This window comes from Marmota marmota, unplaced genomic scaffold, assembly GCF_001458135.2.
Source record: "Marmota marmota marmota unplaced genomic scaffold, marMar, whole genome shotgun sequence".
NCBI classification, from domain to species: domain Eukaryota; kingdom Metazoa; phylum Chordata; class Mammalia; order Rodentia; family Sciuridae; genus Marmota; species Marmota marmota.
Window position 1 is genome coordinate 18,390,694 of NW_025999998.1, and position 25,915 is coordinate 18,416,608.

General features: G+C 36.4%; 1 protein-coding gene across 11 annotated transcripts in view; it reads right to left on the reverse strand.

Moving 5' to 3' along the window:
- Prune2 (prune homolog 2 with BCH domain) overlaps positions 1-25,915 on the reverse strand; it is a 259,308-nt gene that overhangs the window by 197,397 nt on the left and 35,996 nt on the right. For all 11 annotated transcript variants that reach the window (XM_048806933.1, XM_048806938.1, XM_048806942.1 and 8 more), the window contains exons 2-4: positions 15,654-15,758; positions 12,762-12,964; positions 8,606-8,769 (exon numbers count right to left, since the gene is read on the reverse strand). In XM_048806933.1, coding sequence (XP_048662890.1) covers positions 8,606-8,769; positions 12,762-12,964; positions 15,654-15,758 — 472 coding nt within the window. The remainder of the gene's footprint in view (positions 1-8,605; positions 8,770-12,761; positions 12,965-15,653; positions 15,759-25,915) is intronic.

Genomic DNA, 25,915 nt, shown 5'->3' on the forward strand with positions numbered 1-25,915 from the left:
CAACACAGCCTTCCTTCCTCCTAAGCAAGACAGGCAACCAGGCAACGTAACTCCCTTTGGACTTTATAACCATTTTGGGAGAAAGATGATTCACTCTCTGGCCAAGAGAGAGACTGGGGGGAAAAAAAAAAAACCTGGCTCCGTTCCTTTCCTATTTGGCCTCCTTAAAAGGATCTTTTTGAAGTCTGTTAATCCAGGCTACTAAAATAGCAAGCAACTATTCTTTATTAAAGGTCAAATGGAATTACCAGAGAAAGGAGAGAGTTTTGTTTTGTTTTTAATCCCAGAGCATAGTTTTTCCACTTAGTCCTAAACTAAGTACAATTGCTGTTAACAGTTTCACTCTTCATCCGGTGACTGCTGTCAAGGCCATATACAAATAAATGTGGTAAGTCATTTAATTTAGGCAAAGTGTGGACTTGATCCAAGTATGCTGGCAATCAGTGGCTGAAATCTCACTGCCAGATGGTTCCCAGAAACATACACAAATACACATGTGCACACACACAAACCCCAGTGTGCTGACTTGGCAATTTAATGGGTCTCAGACTTGGCAGTAGTCCTATACTGTACATCTCTGGGGAAATAAAAGAATACAGGTTGAGGAGTCTGGTGAGTCTACAACCATTTGTTTCTGGCACAAATCCAGGGCATAACCAGAACCAACTTTAGGCCATCTGACAGTACAGGGTGACTTTTAGGTATGTTCAAGTTGCAACATGTTCAAAAACAATAAAAAGAACTTAGAACCACATGGGAAGTAGGAAAACTGGAAGACGAAAAGGAGATAAAAAAGAAAAAGAGGGAGAAGAAAAAGAAAACAAAGAAAAAAGAAGAACCACACAAGCAAAAGCAGAGATGGGGAGGGGAAGAAAGAAGCAAAAATTTGACACAGTTCCAAAAATCAAGGTGATTTATGATCTTATTCTGCCATCAGCACTTTCTTTTCTTACACAATAATTAGAAAGTAATTCTACACTATACCACTCCTCAGAATTTATCCTAAAGAATTAATGTCATCATACCATGGAAGTACATACATATCCATGTTTTGAGCAGCACAATTCACAACAGCCCAACTATAGAACCAGCCTGGGTGTCCACATATAGATGAATAGATAAAGAAAAGGTGGGATATATTCAGCCATAAAGATGAATGAAATTATGTCATTTGCAGGAAAATGGATGAAACTTGAGACTATTATGTTAAGCAAAGAAACCCAAACTGAGAAAGTCAAGGGTTGTATGTTTCCTCTCATATGTGGACAGAAAGGTGCAGAGAATGGGGGAAGTCTCATGATAATTGAAGGGAGATCTGTAGAATAGAGGAAAGGGACCAGGGAGAGTGAGGAGAGGGAAAGGGGTAATATTGGTATCAGCCAAATTATATTGTTATATTGTGTGCACATACAAATATGTAGCAATGAATCCCACATTATGTAAATCTGTAATGCACCAATTAAATTATGGAAGAAAAAGAATAAGTAAAGTAATGCTGCATAAACACATGCCTTTTCAGATGAAAGTGGATGCTAATGATTTGTATCCTGAAATGTCCAAATTTTGAAGTACGGTCTATTAAAAAGACAATAAGACCTGTTTGTTATAAGAAGTTTCAGTTTAAGAAAATGCATCTTCTGGGCTGGGGCTCAGTGGTAGAGCACTTGCCTAGCATGTGTGAGGCCCTGGGTTCAATTCTCAGCACCTCATATAAATAAATGAATAAAATAAAAGTCCATCAACATCTAAAAAAGAATTAAAAAAAAAAAAAGAAAATGCATCTTCTTTGCTAATGGAAACCATAAAAAAAAATGCTAAAGAGAGGGAAATAAAGGGTTCTTGCTATTCCAGAAACCCCTAAGGAAAAGTGCAGGAATTTTGTAGAATTGAAGATCAAGGATCTGAGAAAGAAGTTTGCCCCAAAGAGGCTTTGATAGGCAATGAGGAAACTAATCTATGAAAAAGCTAGGCACCATCACAGGAATATAGTCAGATGTATAGAACTGAGAACAGAATGACTAGGAATTGTGAGAAAAGCTAGCAACTGCTACATACCTGCAGAACCTAAATTGGTGGGAGGATCAGAGGTATCAATGGTAACAGGGCAAGGTCTGAAAGATGTGGCAGCTTCTTTCCCTTCTCCATGTGGTCAAAACCACCTTTGTTAAGTTTATTTAACAGGCTTCAGTTAACTTGCTGAGAGTTCCTGATAAGGCGTAGGAACACTCAAATATGAGTCCAGCAAACATACCAATCTACAAGTGTGGTTATGGCAAAAGTGGTAAGAAACAAATTGCCTGGGCAGATAGTTCTTTGCTGAATTTCTTGGTAGATAAAGCATCATCTGCCTGAAGGACCTGATTCTTGAGATCTATGCTGTTGAAAACAATTAAACGAAGTGTCTAACTTCCTGAAGTCCTTCAAATTATTTTCTGCTAAGAGCCAAGTATATGATGCATGGCATTTTTGGTCGAAAGGTGACGCCAGCTAGCCATTGAGATGATATGATTATGTTAAGATTTGCATTCATATGGATATTGGACTCCTGCTGGTCACCTAGGCCGGCTACGGGACTCCTGGAGAGTTCCCATTGGTTGGGGAAGTACAGTAGGAGGGAGTTCGGAGGGAGGAGCTCTCTCTGCGGTCCTAGAGGAGGCCGGTGGGTGGAAAAAAAAATTCTTCCGGGGCGGTACCGGACATTGGCGGCAGTTTCAAAAAATAAACTTTGTTCCTGCTTGAGTGGCTCGTGATTTTGTGCCCAGCCAGACTGCGGCAATTTTCTTTGTGAGGTGAAATGAAGAAAAAGACCACCTATTTTGTAAAAGGCTGAGGATGTTAGCAACAGGGAAGACTAGATCAACAAGCTAATTAAAAGAATAAAGTATGGTATCAACCATGGTGTTTTTGTAATCCAGCCAGTTAACAAACAGAGATCAATTGATATTTTTTAAAAAGAAAGAAAATGCAAATTATTTCAATTTTGTTAAAATCTCCAAAAAGTCACATTGAGTCACCTGTTGACATCTATCCAAAACTGTCCTGCAGGTCCCAAAGGATACAGTGACGGGAGATTATCAGAGAAACACAAGCCAATTATTTCTATGCTAGCAACCTGATACCTCCTTTAAATTGGTATAAAAATAACTCTTTAACAACATCCACAGTAATCAGGTCTCACCTCAATATTTGGGGGGGGTTGTATTTTTTATTGTTTTTTTAATTACACATAACATTAGGTTTAATTTTGATATAATTATAAAAGCATGAAATATAGTTTATTCTAATTAAGTCCCCAGTACTTCCCTTTCCCCTCTCCTCTTCTCTCCCTCTGTTCCCTTCACTCTATGATTTTTCTGCTTTTTATTTATAGGATTGTTTTTTATAGTTAGTGTCTTGTGGTATACATGATAGTGAGATTCACTGTATCTACTTCAATATTTGAATAAAACAGTATACCATATGCAAACACTTGGATTGAGAGCAACAGTAATAAGATTAAAAAGATTCAAATATGATTTGACTTAAATATGTATTTCTTGCATTTAGAGAAAAACATCAGCATGTATTAAAAAGAAATTTGGAGCAGAAAATAAAACTTATTAGACTAGAGGTGAAGCTGATTAAAAAATAAAAGTTACTACAGGAATCCCCAGATGCTGACTGGGGAGTAGGGAGGCTCTGACATACCGTGCACTATCCCTATGCAAACCCAGATTGTATGTGAAAAAGGGCCAGAGTTAGGGGTATGGATAGTATTGTTAGGTGTCTTTTCAAGAAAACTTATGCAAGGGAAAAACCTTTAGACTCAGTTGTGCATTTTTAAAATGAGGAGCTTGCATATAATCTGTTTCAATAATAATACGAATATTAATATCGATCACATTTCCATGTTTTCATTCACAACTGGAAGCTAATTTCCAAAGTTTCAAACTGAATATTATTTTGACACCTCCAAATTTGTTATTCTATTTTTATTTTATTTCTTCTTCCACTCCTTTTCTTTTTCTTGATCCTGACTTCTTTTCCCTGTTTAATTGTATTACATGCATTTTTGTAAGTCATCTCAAATATTTTATTCAAAAAGGAAGAGCATAAATTAAACAAACGATGGTAGACAACTGACCTGTGCAAATAGATCCTACACTTAGTGTACATGTGACAATCTAAGGACAATGAGTGTGTATACCATATGGTTCCCTATGTAGGATACAAAAACAGGCAAAACCCGGGTGTAATGTTAGGGGTACACATGCAGGTGGTAAAATGATTTTAAAAGGCAAAGATATGCATGCCATAAATATCAGAATACTCATCACCTTTAGTTGGAAGGGAATTGGTAATCATGGAAAGGTGAACAAAAATTGTCTTCCTGTTCTATTGCTTTTCTTTTTCTTTTTTCTTTTCTTTTTTAAATTGGTTCTTTTCTACTGTGGTGTATTCATATAAGTACATAGCAAAGGTAGGTCAGATTCTTTTCTCTGACTTTCCCTATCCCATTCCTCCTCCCTTCCTTCCATTCCCATTTATTTACTCTTCTGATCTTATTTCTATTCCTTTTTCTTTTATTTTCTTTTCTTTTTTTTAATCTTGGCAGCTGTTAAAAGTGTTTCCTTTGTGGTGATTTACTGAGCTGTCTATTTATGTTTTTATAGACATATCTGATATTCTTTTCTGTATATACATTATAGTCTATGTGAATTATACAAAAGAGTCTAAATTACAGACAAAATTTTAATATAAATATATAACAACAAATAAAAAATGAAAATAAAAACAAATCCTTGCAAAACACCAAAACAAATTCTACTATTATTTCTAAAAAACAAAACAAAAAAAGAAAAAATGGAACTCTTTATGACTGGAAAGAACAATGTCTGAATTCTAGACATTGAAAATTAAGACTATTAGACGGATGGCTGAAACAGAATGGGAACTGAAGTGCCATAGCTCTAATAAAATCAATGCAGTTATGAAAACAGACAAGGCATAAACAATCTTGCAAAATTCATTTTATGTCAGTTTTTATTAAGGGCCTACTATACGCCAGGCATGGTTCTGGGTACCAGAGGCACAACAGTGAAGCAGGGCACACAGTACACAGGTGCCTTCTGATGCAGCTTACATCCTGGAGTTAGATAACAGAGGTAGGAGGAGCCTAGGGCTAGAAAGAAAGAGATGAGACGGATGGAAACAAGCAATCCATGAGGACGGAATAGCTTATGTCAATACTCAAAGGTAGAAAGAGTTCAGAATATCTGAAAAGCCAAAGGCCCTTTTCCCCCAGAACCTAGCAGGGGAGGGAAGATATCCATTAGGTGACATCAGAGAGGGCAGAGGGAAGATGATGCCTTGGTTTGCAGGAGTGGAGTGCTTAGACTTTGAATATGAGGAATTTTATACAGTGGATTGATGACCTGATTTACATTTTTTAAAAAGTCATTCAGACCACTTCATAGATGATGGATATGATGGAGGAAACAGGACAATAAGTTGCTATTATAGTAGTCAAGGAGAGATAGGATGGCAGCTTGGATTGGGCCACTAGTAGTGATTATGGAAAACATGGATGAATTCCAGTTATATTCTAGGTGTAGAGTCAGCAAGACTTGCTAATGGATCAATATGGAGGGGAAGGAAATGGAAAGAATCAAGTATAACTCCTAGATTGAGGCTTGTGTAATTGGGTGGTTGGCAAGGCCTTTTTCTGAAATGAGAAACATTGAATAAAAAAAGTTTGGAGTTACAGAAAATCAAAGGGATCTATTAGGGCTGTGCTAAGGTGGTATGAATTAGACATGCATGTGAACATGTCACATGGGCATTGGACACAAATCTGGAATTCTAAAGAGAGGTCATAGAGATATGGGAGATCATGGTTGGAAATAGCTGTGTATTCTTTAAAAGTCTTGGAAGTAAATGATGTCACCTAGTGCAGATTTTTTTTTTAATGTCCAGGACAAAGTTGTAGGGCACTCTGATACTTAGAAGTTGAGCAGAAGAGGAGCTAAAAAGCCAGGTTAAGAAAGAGCAGGTGCAATCTTTTGCACACTAAGGAGCACATTGGAAATTAGGTCTTTTAAGACCTAGAAGGATACATAAATTCTAGAAATGCGTGTCAAATTAACAACTATTTGGAATACCCCAAAATAAAAAGTAACATAATAACTGCTTTGAAAGAGAACTAGTTATATTATGAAAATAAAGAGTGCTGAAATTATAAGAACAAAGAAAACAAGTCCTTTCAGATTTGGTGATGTTAATACTTGACTGGGAAAGTATAAAATCTAAGTTTGAGCTCAGTGAATTCTGAAAAATTAGACTCAATTTCTTTCTTATATTTACTAAAGATCTGGGAGCTTATAAAAATTGACCCATTGCTTTCAAATATCTTTACCTCTGAATATATGAGTCACATTAACGTCAGACTTCTGTTATCACCATCCTTCTTGCCAAAACTGTTCAGTGACATTTCATGTCCTCCCCACCTCATAGAAACATGTACGTATATACATGTATTCTTTGGCCAAAGGTCTCCGGGGCTCCGTTTCCACTGTAATAGCCCCCTTTGTGTTCTCCCTCCCAAGCTCTCTCTCAGGACAGCATCTATAGAGGGAGCCCTCATAGGTAGAGAATTTTCATATCCCCTCACATTCTAATTTCTTTTTTTTTTTTTTTGCATGTGTTCTATTCTTATTTTATTTTTTAATTTTTAATTGATTTTTTAAAAATAAGTGACAGCAGAATGCATTACAATTCTTATTACATTCTAATTTCTAAGCAATAAGGAAATGATGTTCACTTTCCAGCAGCTTCCCAATGGCACTTCAAGCCTAACCTTATGAGACATCTCCAATATCAAGAAGAAAACAAGATTTTCTTTTTTTTACCATAGCTCTGTCTTGATAATTCTGAAAACTAAGATAAAGATAACAAATAAACAATGGTCTGCATCACTTCTAATTTCCTAAATCTGAGCAGCAGCAGCAGCAGCAGTCACAAATTATTTCTTTGTACTAATGTATTCATTTTCTATTATTTTGCTATTTGTAAGATATCATAATAATGAAAAATTCATGGACAACTTTCTTTCCTACTAAATAGCATGTATTTTTTAATAATAAACTAAAATTCTTAGTTTACATGATAGTTAAACAAAATATTCTCTAATGCTTGCCTGCACGACACATTAGCAAAAAAAAAAAAAAAAACAACAACTTAAGCTTAGATTCCCAATTACCTTTATTTTCCTTCTGCTCTATCACAAAAAGAAATGGGATAGTTGAATTCATCTCCCATAGAACATTCTAATTTCATTTAGAATATTTAGACATCCACTGCCATAACAATATTTAAGGCAGATTTACTGGATTCATTAGATGTAAAACCTTTACAGGAACTATATAACGCTTGACCTTTTCCTCTGCACACTGTGGTAGAGAGCAGAGTCCTTAAGAGAGCTATGTCAACATATTCTTGGCCTTCCTCCTTTTAAAATTCTTTCAGTCTGTTCCTCAGTTTTGAAATTTCCCGAATTAAAAACTTCTGAGAAAAATCTGTATTTACCAGGTCCAAAATAAATTATTGAAAGAAAATAAAAGCCTTACACCAAAACCAAACCAGTGTCTTCCATGAGAAAAGAAGTGAATTTTTGTGGTTTTAATTTCCAGACTTGAAAGCTACTCTTTGAAAGCCCCAGACTCCACTGAGGGAGATGAAAGAAATTAGTAGAATATTGTCATCCCTCAGTATCTCTGGGTTACTGCTTACAGGACTGGACTGCTGTAGACACCAAAATCTGTGGATTCTCAAATTCTATACATAAAAGACTGCAGTATTTGCATATAACCTAATAATCCTCCCACATACTTCAAATCATCTCTATATTACTAATAATACCTTGTAAATGGAAGTGTTTAACAAATAGTATTTATAATGTGTTGTTCAGAGAAAATGATAAGAAAACAGTCTGTTTGTACATGTTCAGTACAAACGCACTTTTTAAAAATGTTTTCAATCTGAGGTTGGTTGAATCCATGGATATAGAACCCGTGGATCCAGAGGATTAACTGTACCTGATAACAGGGCACTTTGACCTCAGCGCCTAAAATGGGCTGAAGATGGAGTGTGTTACAGATGGGGGTGAATGACCTGACATGATATCATCAAAATAAAAAGTTCATGTTTTTGCCATCCATACAATATTATACAAACCAAGCACGTACAAGTGTCAGGAGATATTTCAAGGTAGTAACGTGGAATTCTGGTCAACATTCACACTGTTGCAAGGCAAGAATCACCTCTGGAAGCCATTAAAATGGCCAGAGGAGCCATTCCAGCTCTCCAACAGAGGTGCAGCAGTGCCATTTAATATTCTTGTCTAGTGAAACAGCACAGCCCCTTCGTGCTTATTTTTAAATGCACATTTTTAATATCCAATATAATGTTACTCTTTAACAAACTCTTTACTCCCTGCCTCTCTGATGAAGCTTCCTGTGGTCTTTAAAGGGATTGTTAACCCAAGAATGGATCACAGTCTTTCTGCATGAGCAGGTTGAGAGACACCCCATTAAGCCTTCCAGTATTTACTAGAAAGACCATCTCTCACCTCTGAGGAGATGAGCCAGTTGCTCAGTGATGAGCTCAGGAGCCTCCTGGAGAAGCTCTTTCAGCACGAGGGATGAGGAAGACTCCCGGATCTCAAACTCTGTGTCATTCTGTTCAACAGCATTAATGACCTTGACAACTGCTGATTCCAAAGTTTTGTCTTCACTGCAGAGCAAATGGAAGGGAGGGAGAGAAGGATACAGGACATGATTTCTTGCTTTTTGGAATTATTTACTCTCTGCTCCCTTACAAATAATGACTTCCTCTCAATAGTCAACACTGTGAGTAAATTCAGACAACTCTCAAGAGTAGGGTCTTACTCCATGTCTTCACATTTCATGTCTACTGAGTGCCTCCCCAAGATTACCAGAATATCTTCACACTTTAGCAACTCTATCTCATGTTTCATTGTTGGGAAATAATAATAATAACTAACACATAGTGAGCTTCCAATACAGGCCAGACTCAATTATAAACATTTGAGTGTGTTATCATATTTTCTACTATAAAATGATCCTATGAAATGGGTGCTGGTAAAATCCCTGCTTGATACACAGGAAAACTAAGGCACAAAGAGGTGAAAAAAATGTGTTTGAGGTTATACAACTAGTGAACAGACTAGCTAGTATTTAAGCTGTCAATTCAGCTCTAAAACTTGCACATCTAGTCACTCTGGTTTAGAAGAAAAAAATGCCTGGGCTTATGTAATGCAACCATCATTGTTATATGTGAGATGGGGTGGATTTTATCAAATATAGGAAGAAAACTATGAATAGAACCAACTGTATTCTTTCTGTCAGGAAAAAAAATGGGTGACAATAGGAAATGAGAATCTCTATTTATTATTGAAAAATATACTGTTTCATAAACAATTCCAAAGTCAGAGATCACAATTTCAATCTCAAAACCAGCATACATTTTTTTCCATTTAGAAACAGTTAACACATAAATTTTAGCCAAGCATATGATTATTCTAAATATCAAGCTCTGGTTTGGGTGTAATGTGAGCATCTCCCAAAGGTTCACATGTGAAAGCTTGGTCCCCAGGGTAGAGTTATTAGGAAATCTGTGAAGCTTTAAAAGGTGGGGCCTAGTGGGAATTCCTTGGGTCATTGGGGTCATGTCTTTAAAGGATTATGGGAACAGTCTCTGTGGGACCATTGAGATGTGGCTCAAGATGTGACTATTTGACTCCTACACATGCTCCCACCATGACGTGCCATCCTCAGCAGAGGCCCAAAATGATGGGGTCACCTGATCTTATATTTGAACCTCAGAACCATGAGCCAAAATAATCTCTCTTTACTTCATAAGTAACCTATGTTAGATATCTCATTATGGTGACAGAAAGCTGACTAATACAACCAATAACTAAACTTGTAGTCCCTTGTCAACAGTTGATTGCTACATGTTACTCAAGAGAATTTCATTTGTTTCAAATGGCATAGGAATAAGATTGTTTTCAAAACTCTTTATAAGTAAATGAAATAGGACTAATATTACCATATATTAATACCTATGTTTTCACCTCCCAAAATGGTTCAATTTAAAAATTATTAAATAAAAAAGTTTTTATTTCATGTACACTTAGATCAATATACACTGGTGCAAATCATGAACAATTAGCAAACTGGCAAAATACATAAAAGTGTCACTAAACACCTCCATCTCAAATTATGGAGGTGTTTAGTGACACTTCATTCAGTAGCAGCAGAAAGTCTATCAAAATGGCATCTTTAGGGCTGGGGTTGCAGCTCAGTGGTGGAGCACTCACCTCACACATGTATGGCCCTGGGTTTGATCCTCAGCACCACATAAAAATAAATAAATAAAATAAAGGTATTGTGTCCAACTACAACATATATATATATATATATATATATATTAAAAAGGGTATTTTTATAAGATCCTTGAAGACAGAGAATTTGTCTTATTCCTCTTTATGTACCTCTAGATCCTTGCACCAGTTAGCAGCTCTTAAGTACTGTTTGAAGGAGGCAGAAGATCCAAGTTCTAACATGAACTCTTCTACTAACTGCATGTGGTTCCTTGGGCAAGTCATCCTGACACTGGGTTGCAGATTACCTCTCCATAAAATAAGAAGTATGAACTATATGAACTTGCAAAAATCCATCTTCCTCTTATAGAATAAAGTGCTGTGAATGAACAAACTGATGATCAAATGATTTTCATGGCCCCTCTCTACATATTTTTCCATTTCGTTACTGAGATTTTTTTTCTTAAGAAACTTTCAGTTTTATCTAGTGTTCATTTCAATTTTCACTTCTATTTTTAACATTCGTTCATAAGTCTGTTGTGTTACTATAAGAAAGTGTTTGAAATGATTTAAAATCATGATTTTGATCAATTTGCAGACTTTCTACTTAAAGATGTCATATTTGAAATGCAAAAGTAAAAGCAGAGTTGACATAATAACCCAAAAGTTGTCAAAAAGGAAGGAAAAAATATTCCCCTTTCTCTGAATGATCTCTGCTTTTTTCTTAACTGTTGGCAATTTTTTGTTCCAATTATATAAAAATAAAATATGCTTGAATAGAAATAGAAAACTAGATGACAACAAAAATAATAACAGTAGCTATCTTTTAAAAATAATAAAAATGTAAGACTAGAAGTGGTTCATTCTTTGTTTTGTTTTGTTTCCCTTTTTTCCATTTTGTGTTTTAAATTTTTCTACAGGGGCTAGAAGTGTAGCTCAGTGGAAGAGTGCTTGCTTAGCAGACACAAGACCCTGCTGATTTCAATCCCAAGCCCCAGGCAAAAGAAAAAAAAAAAACCTATAATGAACATATATTAATTTTATAATCAAGAAAGAAAAAAATCAATGTTTTCTTTAATGCTGAAAATTTCTGTTAAGCCAGGTTCAGTGGAGTATGCCTGTAATCCCAGTGGCTCAGGAGGCTAAGGCAGGAGGATCTCAAGTTCAAAGCCAACCTCAGCAAATTAGGAAGGCCCTAAGCAACTCAGCAAAAACCTGTCTCTAAATAAAATGTAAAAAAAGGCTGGGGAATGTGGCTCAGTGGTAAAGCACCCGTGGGTTCAATCCCTGGTACCAAAAAATAACAAAGATATTTTTCTGTTAATATTTCTGACATTTTAGAAAACATCTTTATTGATATTCTACTGATGATACCATTCAATGTTCCAACCCTTTCTTCTTGTGATGATAGTTTATATATATTTTTGCCTTGCAAAATACTTGTTATTTCAGGAAGATTTTTCAGAGAAATGTGTTGACTTTCTACTTAGTGATATTAGGTATTCCTGATTTGTTTTGCTCCTTTTTGAGGTAAACAATTAAACATTAAAGCACCATTTGCTGAGATACCAATTTTTTTTGAAGCCTCTGAAATCCTCTGGCCAGTCTGGGCCTCCAAGTGGGCTTCCTACTGTTCTGCTGATGCTTGTCTTTGTCTGATCACCTTTCTCCCCAGGCCTTGTCTGCTGAACTCCTGCTTCAGGGTCTAGACCAAAGACCACCCCTACTGCAACCTCTTCCCTCCAGAATAAATGGCTTCTTCACCCTCCCCAGTGTTACTTGGGAAAAGGTTGAAAATAAATGCAGTAGATAGAGTTCTCATCTTCATTCTTTCCAGCATGTAGAGGCAAACTGCTTTGTTTGCTGCCAAAGTATCTGAAATAGATCCACGATCAGATAGGATTTATCGATATACTTTCATTCGTGCCTTTCATGGCTTTTTTTCCTCAAGTCTCAACCATTTTTTTACATCTTTATATAACAAAAGGTTCACCCTGCATTTGGGAAATAGGTCCAATTGATGTATTACTGCATTTCATAGATAAGCAAGATTCATCTGGTTCTGATCTGTCCTGGAAATCTCAGTGTTTTTTTTTGTTGTTGTTGTTTTGTTTTGTTTTTTGTTTTTTTAATATTTATTTTTTAGTGTAGTTGGACACAATAGCTTTATTTTACTTATTTATTTTTATGTGGTGCTGAGGATCAAACCCAGAGCCTCGCACATGCTAGGCGAGCTCTCTACCATTGAGCCACAACTCCAGCCCAAAGCCTCAGTTTTTAAGACATCTGCCCAAACCACAACTATCCTGAGCAAGGTGATGATTGACCAAAAGACCTTCATTAAGGGGCCAAACCTCCAGAGCTTCACAGTGAGTCTTACCTTGCCAGGACGTTGCTGCCAATGAGTGTTATAGACAACTTCCCTTCATCATTTAGCTGATGCAGGTTAATCTCATCTCGGAATATGTGGAATGATTCAGAGATATTCAGCTCTTCTAAAATAAACCTTGTCTCAGTGAAGTAGTTGAATTCCGTTCTTGGAATATTTAGCACTGGTAAACAGAGAACCCCAGGTGGGCTGACCTACCAAGAGAAGATTGACTAAATCACCAAAACAGCAGGAGGGAAGACACAAGGACATTTTCTGCAGCTTCAGGGTAATTAGTAAAAGGCATATAAGTCTTTTGGCAGTACCAAATCATTTGACATTCAGAACCAAATTTTCCTGAATACAATTAATAGAGCATTATACACTTAGGGGTAAGGGGCCTCTAATGTTTTCTAATTTCCTTACTCTTATTGAAACTTCTTATAACCTACTTGAAATAGTTTATGTCTCACTTCAACCCCTCCATGATTAAACCATGAGGCCTTGAGTTCCAGCCCCAGCACTGGGAAAAAAAAAAAAAGAAAGAAAGAAAGAAAAGAAACACTATATAAGTTACTGAAAACATTTAGGAACCAGATTCAGCCCACACACTAACTAAAGATTGTGATCTTGACTGATTTCTGATATTATATTAAAAAAAAAGTCTTTTGTTCACAACCTCATAAAAACTTTTATGTCAATCAGGGGAAACGGGAGATAGGTAGGAGTTAGAGAATTCCAGATTCCCAATAATAAGCTTAGTTTTCTATAAGAATGTTTAAAAAATAAAGGTGTGTTATCTTATGAGTAAAGAGCAATTAATCTTATCATTATCATTAGAAGCATGTAGGGCTTGGTAACATCAGATTTCTGCAGTCTTTATTCTTATATCTCACCAGCTCTGTCACAAGCTTGTCATCTGTCTCCCCTTTCTAGCATTACGAAGGCAGAACTTTTGGACTGCTTTGTCCCATCATGCTTTCCAGTACATAAAACAGTCTGGCTCTAGTAAACATCTAATAAACATTCATTGAATGAAACAAAGGAGCCAACCATTACTATAGTACACAAAACATAAACCTGCTCCAAAAAAGTGGGGTTTTCTTACCTATTGCAGGTAAGATAATAATCATTAGCAATACATGGATGGCAAATTAGTTTTTCTAATTCATTGAGAGTTATCTCTAACTCCTAATAATGAAATAGAGAAAGGAACCAATACATGAGTCAAGAGCATGTAGCCTGAGCCTATCCTGGAAGTACCTATTCTGAAGTTGGAGTCAGAAGAACTAGGTTCCAGCCCCCTCTGCTGTGTGAATTGGAGAAAGCCTTTTTCCTCTCTGAGCCTCTGTTTTCCCTATCTGTAGAATGGGGCTCACTTACTAGAGTGAGAAAGATATAAATGGGATAATACACAGGAAGCTACAAAGCCCTACATTTATGCCAAATATTAACACTCTGAGAGGGAGTATCAGGATCTCAGGAAAATTTTAATGGAGGTATAGACCACTATTAGGGCCTGGGCCCAGTAAACTAAGACAATGCAGAGAAACACAATAGAATTCCCAGTATCTGTCTCTTAGGTGATTCCACATTTGTTCCTATGGTGGCAAGGCTTCAAAGAAGAGCACAATCGTGAGTCTCTTTATATATCTATTTTATCTCTCACAATTATTCTTCCCACTTCTTTTGTTGGATATTATATTCATTCAAAACATTGTAGCTACTATTGGTGGTGTTATTATTTATAATTTTCTTAAAAATCCATGCCATTAGAAGTCTAAACATCAATCCAGTTCAGTCAACTGTATGTTCTCTACACAAGTGACAGGTTTTTTTAGAAGTCAAAAAACCCAGTTAATAAAGTTAGTGTTTAAAATGCATGTCTTACACAGGCACATTTATCTCCGCATACCAATTAATCTCTGCTGTAAAGTTCAACAAATTTTAAGACAAATTTGATAGAGAGCCCACATGTAGAGATCAGAATATTTTACCCATCATTTTCATCAGCTGCTGCCCTAAAGCGGTTCTTGCCACCCACAGCTCATTCTGGAAGACTGGGTTTCATGTGAATTTAAATCACTCTAGATCAGCTATGCATACTGTCAGGGGCCAAGGATCCAAACAAAATTGGAATAAAACAAACCAGACTCTGGAAAATTAAAAATTGTGTGAGATTTTTGGAAATAGCATCCAAACATCCAAACAGGCTTTGAGGCAATAAAGAGTATCAGGAGCTGATGAATTTTATGGAAAGAAAATTTAAAAACAATTTATTGAAAGGTCTTTTCCACTTTACCAGGTGTGTTTGTGTTTCATAGAGTAAAAAGATGCCCCTCAAGAGAGATCATCTTTACTGAGGATGACCATGGTATACAAAATCAGGTCTAAAAGGCAAAACTGAACAAGGACTTATCGAATGTACATTTGACATGGAATCCTTTTGCCTCTAGAAATGTCAGCCAGTATTCTCTGCACTTCATGTAATCTTCATGCAAGTTATTTCATACATATTTTTCTACCTCCAAGGGTAAGACTATCCGACAGGATAACAAAAGAAAATAAAAAAATCTGGTCCTTATATTGTAGTTCTGAATTCCTATAAAAGTTATAGATTATTATAAACATTTTTAATTTTTTATTTGAAAGCAGGTTTTATTTGAAACCGGAAGCAAGGTTTTATGAAGATAGTAGTAAGGAATACCTAAAACAATAGTTAACATATAGATGGTGCTGCTTCAATGGTTGTTGATTTGTGGATTATAATACCTCACTCTCTGCAAAAATAAGCCAGAACATAGAAAATTAAGTTAATAGCTTCCCTTTTTTCCTAGAAAATGCATGTTCTTTAAAGGTACATAATAATTCAAGTATAAAAGACATAATTCTCCTTCCTCTCACCTTGTCTAGAAAGTAAGCATAGGTAAAGGCAGAAATGAGAGAATCCAGGTCACATGATTTGGGGCCAATGACCACATGAACCTTCTCCAAGCGTTTGCTTCGATTCTGAAACAAATTTAAATAAAATGTCACAATTTAACTTGCAGAAGTCAACAGAAAGAGGAAAAATTTCAGTTTTTTTAAAAGTATGCTTTATCTACATTCATATACTATGGCAGAAAGTCTCGATTTACCATGACTTCTTACATGGGAGCATAAAATCTGTACAACGTGCTCAACATTCCAAAATGTTCACTCCAACCAATAAATTGTCAGGATGAGAAAGTGTAGCTTTATTATGATTATCCACAATTTCACTTCATTTGACGTGTATTTCTGAGTCATAATTTTTTAGTAAAAGATCATTATATATTATACTTTTACTAAGAGATCCTATACATTTAGGAAGAGTTGCATAGAATTCCATTATTATTTCCTTATATCAGACATTATTCTTTTTTCAATATTTATTCTTTAGTTTTAGGTGGACACAATATCTTTATTTTGTTTTTATGTGGTGCTGAGAATTGAACTCAGTGCCTCACGCATGCTAGGTGAGCGCGCTACCACTTGAGCCACATCCCCAGCCCTAGACATTATTCTTGATATAAGAAAAAAGCTCAGTTACTTATATATATATATATATATATATATATATATATCCCTGGCATGTGACATAATCAAACACACAAGCTGTTGAGGTACACTTTCATGTCATGTTTTGGGTGACAGGATACTGTCTATGCATTGTTATTTAGTGATGATAACACTTTCCTCACTCAGAAAAAGTAATATGATTAGTATCATCATTCAAAATACACAAATTACTGTAACTGCTCTTAGAAAGTATATTTAATCCCCTCTCTGGAAGTGAACAGATACGGAATTTTTCCTGGTCAACCAACTCAATAGTTACTTAAAACTCCTTTATAGGAGGCTGGCGTTCTTTTGAAACATTCAAAGAACCAACTGGTTCTAGAAAATTTCATAGTGAAACAGCTCAATATGGACAGTTATACCATAATTTAATATCTTTATAATATATCAGAGACAATACATGCAAATACTTCCCTCACTTCTCACCACTTGTTTTAACCTCTCTGTTTAGGAAGGACTAGAAAACCAACCTAGTTGTAATACAGCTCCAAAAGTTCATGTAAAAGGTTAGACTGGTCATGACCGCTTTCATAGTAATTTTTTATGTACAGAACAAAAATAAAGCATGATTTAATAAGCTACTAAGTATTTTACAAATAAATCTAGAAATTTGTTAGTATGTACATGCACTCGCTGGTATCAGAGTCAGAAACAAGTTACTAAACAACTAGGTTTTGCCCTAAGGAACAAAAGGTAAATCTGGAAGAAGGCTGGATTAGAGTGTGTCATAGGCTAAGATGCAGGATGGACGCTGCCAGTGAGTCACCCAATATATGTCATATTCACAAATTTAAAGAGCACTTTTTAAAAATATTAAGATCTTGGTTCTCAGAAAAAAAAATCCCCACCATGATTTAAAGTATGGGATAAACTCTCTGAAGATATAATTATAACTGTCCCTCATAACCACCAAATCTAGCTCTCATTCCCACGTCCCCCAGCTTCCTTCTCTGACGACATAAATGTGTAGCTGACTCACTTGGCTGAGTATCCTGTGAGGTTCTAATCTAGGTCCAGCTCTCAAAATCAAGAGTCACATATTCTAGGAGCACCTAAAGAAATTTAGGTAAATGTTAGGGTCTGTAAACAAGTCAAGATGGCGCCTGGCAAATGGAGTTAGACTCCATTACGACACATACGAATGCATTAGGAAATCATATTACTGTAAATGCTGTTCTTCCGAGAAGCTCAGAGGTCTAAGTAGACATTACGTCATTTCTCCTCCCAAATCTTATGAGACAGACAGTAAGAAGATCAACAACACTTTTTATAGGTCAGAGGAGTCTGTGTTGGGGCCAGTATTGTTTCCAGAACCCATGACCTGCAGCAGAGAGCGTGGTCTCCTCTGTCCTGCACTAACCACTCCTCAAGGCCACTGTGACTTCAGCAAAGTCACAGTGAGTGAGCGTGGGAACTGAGTGATAAGAGAGAGTGCTAAATATGCATGCTAAACACAGCAAGTCTTCCGACCTTTACAGCATCAAACTTTTACTGACCTATTTGTGTTCTTATCTAGGTTTGATCATTCCCCACACACCCCTGTTCAATCCTAACTTTCACAAAAGACGACGTGAGGCGGGGGAGGTGCAATTTGGGCCACAATCCATTTCCAAGCCCAAGATCACTTATTACTTAGGATAACAAAAGAGCTAAATAAGGTTTGTGGGCCCAAAGCTAATACAATTCTCATAACTCAGGAACATTCTATGAATATTATGATCTATTCTTCTTCATTTAATGAAAAAAAGAAAATACATATCATCTTGTGGGTCAGAGCCATAGCAGATCCTGCTGCAAAATTTTGAAGATTCTCCTGGTGCCACATGTTCATGGTCTCTCAATTCTCTTCGAATTGCCCTTCTTCCCACATATAGTTCATATCATGGCCTCTTCCAATGCCATTTGTCCACATTTGCCAATGGCAGTGGAAGCCACTTTTCCAGGGCTCCAACACTGTCTTCTCCTACCACCTGCCTCCATTAAAATGTGCCATCATGCCTGGCAAGATCTCAATGAGACCCTGTCTCTAAATAAAATACAAAATAGGGCTGCGGATGTGGCTCAGTGGTCGAGTGTCCCTGAGTTCAATTCCCAGTACCCCTCCAAAAAAAATAAAACATAAAACACTAATAATGGATGAAATAGATACTGCACTGCTTTGCCATCTAGATACACTTCCAAGTGGATTGTCAGAGTCTTCCATAATCAATGTATTAAAAATATATTGAACATGCCAGTTTTGCAGATCATGATTTTAATGTTTTCAGAGTGTAATCCTATGCGTTGATAAAATGAAACTCCTTACTGAAGTTCAGATCTCTTTCTAAAAATTGCCTACACGTTCAGATTTAACTGTTCATTCAAGAGGGCTGCATTTGTTAGGCAAAAGCACTTTCAAACTCACCCACAGAAAAAAAGAAGAACTGGTTAGAAAGCAGGCTTCCAGGGTCCTGCAATGAATCAGCTTTTTCATAATTTTGCACTCTCAAAAAAAAAATTGCTTTTGCCTATAACTTGTCACATTTAACGCCCCATAATAAATGTTTTAATCAAAGAACACTTGCTATACAGTTATACTATGATTTCTCAACACATCTTCCCTACTCCCCCTTCTTAAGAATTCTATGAACTTTTTTCAAAAAGCGTTAATTGAGGGGCTGGAGCTATGGCTCAGCAGTAGAGCACTGGCATAGCTCGTGTGAGGCCCTGGGTTCGATCCTCAGCACCACATAAAAATAAATAAATAAAATAAAGGTATTGTGTCCAACTGCAACAAAAATAAATATTTTAAAAAAGAATTAATTGAAATGAATTTTGTTTCAAAAGCGTTGCAGACAAACCTCACAGAAGTTGGAGAACATCTTTCTCACTCACTAAAGCAGAGCACATTTCTTAGTCCCTCATCTCTAATAAATAACCAAAGGAATGCGAGAAAAAGAAGCCTCCCAAATGTTTACGATGATGCCTCCAAAGAAAGCTAGACTTATAAAAAAGTGGCCTTTGAGCCAGTGCTCCCTTAGGAACTGACTCTAAGTCAATGAGGGCGTCTTTGCTCCAGGTGGCTGACTATGGGGTGGAACAGAGAAGCGTCAGTTCTTCCCCAGGAGACCTATGCAGCTGTGGCTGCCATGATTCTGCATCAAAAGACTCAAAGAATGGGCTGCAGGAATGCTTATATGCTGCTTACAACCTGTTGGTCCCAGATCCACACTGCCAAGGTCCCCAGGAAAGACAGGGCATGAGACATTTACACAGCCAAGTGAGTAGCAAGGACCACAGAGATCGGTGGAGATGCCCAGTGCCTCAGATCAGCTCTTTGCATACAGATAAAGTCACACAGTTAAATAAACAAGATGCTCTGGGATTAAGATGATTTTGATAACTCCTGATATCCTGAATTTCTAAGCTTATCACTACCTGGAGAACGTCTGGGACCCAGAGGGAAATGATAGTGCTGGGATCAAAGGACATCAACTGAAAGTTTAAAAGGCAAAGAAGGAAACACTTCATGTGAGGTTCTCCGAATACAGCAATTTCTATACCAATTGAAATTCTTGTATTTTATTCTCTATTCCCTATTTTTAAATTTTTTTCTGATAAGCAATATATGCCATTGTAATAATTAGGTACAATAAAAACCAATAAAGCACCAGGCATGGTGTTTTACGCCTGTTAATCCCAGCAGCTCAGGACACTGAGGCAGGAAGATCTTGAATTCCAAGCCAGCCTCAGCAAAAGCTAGGGGCTAAGAACTCAGTGAGACCCTGTCTCTAAATAAAATACAAAATAGGGCTGGGGATGTGACTCAGTGGTTGAGTGCCCGTGAGTTCAATCCATGGTACCCAAAGGAAAACAAAACAAAACAAAAACAATAATGCAAAAGATAACTAACTACTGTTAACAGATTATTGATTATGGCACATTTTATAATTCATGCATATATACTAACACATATTTTACAAAAACTGGGTGCTTCTGTTTTCTACTCTTTAGAGACTTAACCTTTTGCCTTGAACAATTTTAAGAACTAAATAGTGACAATTGTGCATTCACAAATATGTGTATAACAGAATTTCTTGAAACAACATAAGTGCCTTTAAAAAAAATCCCTATAATGTCAAATAGGGTGCTCTGACCCTGACCACCCCATTGAGATTCATTCTAACAGTTAATCAATAAACAATAATAAGTGACTAGGATACCATAATCGGTTTCTTCTGAGAGATGTAACTCAGGTCGTTTGTAAAAACAAAAGCATTTACCAAAATCTATAGATTTGGGACAGAGATATTTTATATTGAATTTTCTCATAAATGTCATAATGTAATGGTGACCTAGTACATGAATATAAACAAACAAATTAGGAAAAGACAAAGGCTTTCAATAATAAGCCTGAAAAGGACCATGAGGTAATTGAATTGTCTTACTTCCTGATAAAAACTGAAACTTAGTCAATTCGGATAGACTTATGTTGCCTATCATCTTCCCCCATAACACTATTCAACCAAAACTCTTGAGACCAAGGAATCTCTCAAAGAACAGAGTTGATTGAGCTGTTTCAGATGCTACCCAGAAAAGGACCAGGTCCTGGAATAAGTTTCTAGACAGTACTAAGAGCAGGGGTAGATAGCAGTTAACAATGTGTCCCCCAGGCCTAGGGCCAGGAGTGTTTACAAGATGTAAAGTCACAGAAGAAAAGCATAAATTGTTTACACAAAACTTACACTGGCTACAGACAAGAGGCACAGGATACATGAGGCAGGGAAGGTTTGGGGTTAGGAGGACTGTCTATAACAGGTACTTGCTGCCCCGAGGATCTGCACATAAACAGGGCAGCATGGTCCCGGTAGTCAGCTATGAGGGGTTTAAGTCAAGGTTCCAACATACATTCAGGAATGTGACACAATCTTTTTATTGCTTCCACCCCAAAATTGTGAACATTTCTTACTGCTGCTCTCCTTTATCTTCCTCCCTTGTAATTGAACTTAGGACACCTCAGAACTTTTAGCACTACCTTTCCAACCAACCTCAGTATTTTTCCTCAGCCTCATTTTGCTAAACTGAAGAATGCCTTCTCTTAATTTTTTTCAATTTTTCTTACTTGGGAAAGAGGGGATGGGGACCAGTCTAACCAAATCCAGTTATCATCTGTGTTTTGCCCTGGGTCTCCTTCTGTATTTTCACATGCAAGAGGCCACTGTGGGTGGGTGATGTGGAAGCCAAAGCCTAACCCAAGTATTGCCTGAGGCCCTTCCTGGATGAGCTGGGTGGGCCCCAAGTTTCCTTCAGGCCAGGTGTTTCCTGGAGCCCTGGATATTGGATACCCAACCACTCCTTTGCTTCTCAGCTGAATCCATGTTTCCTGATCTGTTTACTGCCAATCTTAAGAACAAAATATTCGCAAATGGAGTGACATCAAATATGGTTTATATTTTGTATTTCTTCTGGATCATAGTAATAACATGGGTAAGGATTGCTATTTTACTGAGAATATTGATTTTTTTCATATTTTTTGTTGAAGATTCTCTGTGGCCTCAAAGGACAATTTTGGAGGCAGAAATATTTTTTCCCTCTATAACTTCATCCTCCAAAAGTCAGGGCTGGACCCCCAAATCCTTATCTTCCATGAAGAAAAAAAGACTGGGGCTGTGACTCAGTGGTTAAATGCCCCAGGGTTCAATCTCTGGTACTGAAAAAATAAAAAGTAAAAAAATATAAACCCCAAAGGCACACCCCCAGTGACCTACTTCCTCTAACCACACCCTACCTGTCTACATTTAGCAGCCAGTTAATATACGAGTAAATTAATCCACTGATAAAGTTACAACTCATAATCTAATCCTTTTCACCTCTGAAAATTCTTGCACATTCTTTTACACATGATCTTTTGGGGGATATCTCATACCTAAACCATAACATCACCTAAGGTTTAACATTAATTACTTTATTTAAAAAATATGCACATTAGAAACCATTTGGAAAATGTGGAAACTTACAAAGGGAAAAATCCTCAATTCTCACAGTTAATCACTATGAATACTTAATGAATTCCTTCTAATCTTTTTAAAAAGTCCTATATGAGTATTCTTTTGCAATGCTGTATTATATACAGTTTAACTCTCTTTATAAACTTACTAACATTCTATTCTGTTAAAATTCTAAAATATAAATATCAAATGGCCAGGGGTAACTTATGTTTGCTTGAATAACTCCAGTCACCAGGTCAGTGCTTAGCACACTGTTCGGGCTGGGTAATTACCAAAAACAATGAATGAAAAAAATAATAAATATTATATTTAATGTTATTACTTAATGCGGATCGTCATACTTTATTTAGTTGATCATCAATTTTTAGAGATTCATTTTAATTTCTATTGGTATAAATAAGGCCATAGTGGATAGTTGGAAGATAATATTTTTGTGTCCAGTCCTAATTATTTCTACAGAATAAACTCTTGAATTTTAAATTTCTAGGTCAAAAAATGCTAGTATTTTAATGCTCACAGGAAAGGTTGCAGAAATTTTCATTCTCACTCACAGAAATACTTAATTCTCAAATCTTCAACTTAAGCATTATCATGTTGAGAGGTAAAATAGTATCTTAATGTTGTTTGATTTGTATTTATTATGATTGCTTAAGATGAGTGCTTCAGGTTATTTTTTTTTTCATATGGACACAAAATTTTATTGTCTTCAGCCTGGCACCGTGACCCACACCTGTAATCCCAGCCACTCGGGAGGCTGAGGTTCAAAGCTAGCCTCAGCAAAAGTGAGACACTAAGCAATGAGCCACATCCCCATCCCTATTTTGTATTTTATTTATAGACAGAGTCTCACTGATCTTGTCTCTAAATAAAATACAAAACAGGGCTGGGGGTGTGACTCAGTGATCGAGTGCCCCTGAGTTAGATCCCTGGTACCACTCCCCCAAATTTATTGTCTTCATATTTTTTCTACATGCCTTTCAGGATGTTAATCCTATTATTATTGCTGAATAAACTATTAAATATTACTAACATTCAACTTTGGTAATGTCAATAATTCACTACTTTGTTTTCTGGCCTTGGGCATCTATGGAACAACTTGTTCAATAGATTACATTAAGATGCAATAAGTATGCATTATTTAATATGGCATTATCATTTTGAGTACTAAAGGGCTGGGCACACTCTGTGCCATATTTTCCACAATCTACATACTCTGCTGCTGGACAAAGTTTCAAAAAATGCACTCTAGACCCTGCTAAAGAACAGCCTAGGTGTCCTAGCTCTGGACTGGAAAGAATTTATTCTTCTGTTTTGCCTCATGTCAAAATAATAAAACAACAATATTAAATGTAAGATGTTGAATATAAAATTATTAGTTTTTAAACATAGTGAAATTTCCTTAGGACAATAGTACCAAAAGAATGAAAAAAGATAAACAACACAATGGAAGATATTATTTGCATAATATTTGCACCTTCTTGCCATTTAAAGGACAACATTTCTAACATGCAAAAAGTTTGTACCTATTGATTTTTAAAAAGGCAAACAACCTATGAGAATAATAGGTAAAAGATGTGAATGGGATAATTATCAGAAAGAAATAAACACAGGAAAAGGCATTTAACCTTATTACCAGTCATAGAATTGCAAATAAAACCAACAATAAAATAGTGTTTTCTGCATCAGATTAGCAAGAAATTAAGCCTGATTCTCATGAGCAGCCAAGTTTCAGAAACATCCCCTCAAAGAGGACTCAGGATAAGCAACTAAGGACCATGGGGCTCCTGTTCACTAAAGAAAATTCCTGAAATTGAGTTTTAGAAAGGACTGTTTACGTGCTCTAGACCAAGTACAATTTCAGAGAGAATTGCTAACATCATAATATTCAGATTTATTGAAGTTTAAAGTTAGTAGAGTTCAAACCCTTCAACAACCCTTCACTTCCAGAGTGAAGTAGTTAAGACACCTCAGAGTGAAGAAAGAAACAATTCTGATTTATCTTTTTCTTTCTTTATTTTTTTTTTCTTTTTTGGTACCTGGAATTGAACTCAGGGACATTCGATCACTGAGCCACATCCCCATCCCTATTTTGTATTTTATTTATAGACAGAGTCTCACTGAGGTGCTTAGTGCCTAGCTTTTGCTGAGGCTGGCTTTGAATTCCTGCCTCAGCCTCCCAAGCCACTGGGATTACAGGCATGTGACATCATGCCTGGTTGATTTATCTTGTTCTTTAAAATATTCCGTTTTTTAGAATATGTTTTATAATGTTATTATATGCTAGTATAGTAAACATGAATAAAATTCCTAAATAAATACATATATTAAAATAATGCACTAAAAGAGTTCCCAAAAGAAATTCACACCATGAGGTAGGCAGAACACATGTCACAGTGCTCGTGTGTGTGTGTGTGTGCGCGCGCGCGCATGTTTAGAGAAAGAGAGTATCCACCACCAAATGAGAGTCTATTAAGTGTGAGAGGGAAATGGTTACTTAATATTTTTCCTTTTGTGTTATTAACAAAGTGTTATTCCACAAAACTTTTATTCTTAAGAACATGAGAAAAGGATGAGGAAAAGTTGACAGCTCTCCTCTGCCCCCCTATTGTGTTTGACACTATTGTTCACTAACAATGCTGATTTGAGCATTGATTTAATCTACCACAGAGCGCTGCTTACTATAGGAAGTCTTGGGGACCAAAGTTCCAGCTGTGATCAGGGTTCTCTAGGAGCCACCAGCTAGTGGAACTGGATCTCTGATGCGGAATCTCTGACCTCAAGTGGTTTTATAAAGTAAAGGATTTGCATGAATATTATGTCATCATATATTTTCCTCTTTCCTCTCAAAATTTAAGATACTTGACTTCTCAATCTGTCCATTATTCAAACTTATAGATAAGTTATTCTGAAGTCAAAGCAGTTGTAATAATTTATTTTTAAATGTCTCAAGCAATGTGAACAGGGATGCTCTAAATTCAATCAAAATGTGATTTGCCATTAGTACCTGTATGTAAAACCTAGGCCCAGAAGTATACATCCATAACCACCTTAGAAGGGCATAATTATAGTTAGACAACAAGTGTTACCTCTGTCCCCCAATATTTGGGTGATTAATGGATGCCCAGTATAAAGCAATTCTAAAATTCAATTTTAAATAATTTCAAAACAATAAGCACATCAACTGTATTAATAATCAGAGATGCTAGAGTTTATACCCGCAGGCAATTGTTTTACACACAGTGGTTTCTAAGGAATTTCTGTGCTTCCCATGGTGTCTTTGAGAGTTTACAGTTACGCATGTCTCTTAGTTGGCAAATGTGGGAAATGTGTTGTAAGGTTCAAATAACTTCCTACATACAGTTGAATAGGATGACAATAAGACACACAACTTCACTGCCCAGAGTTGTTGAATATTCAATTCACATTGAGCCCTTTTCTTCACAATTTTTGAAGGTGGGAGATGGGCATATGGAGTACTTTTAGACCTCTCTGTGGTGTATATTTGAAAATATTTTTTTTTCAAGTTAAATTAAAAAAAAAAAACACCTACCTCAGAGAGCCTGGTTTGGGGGGGGGGGG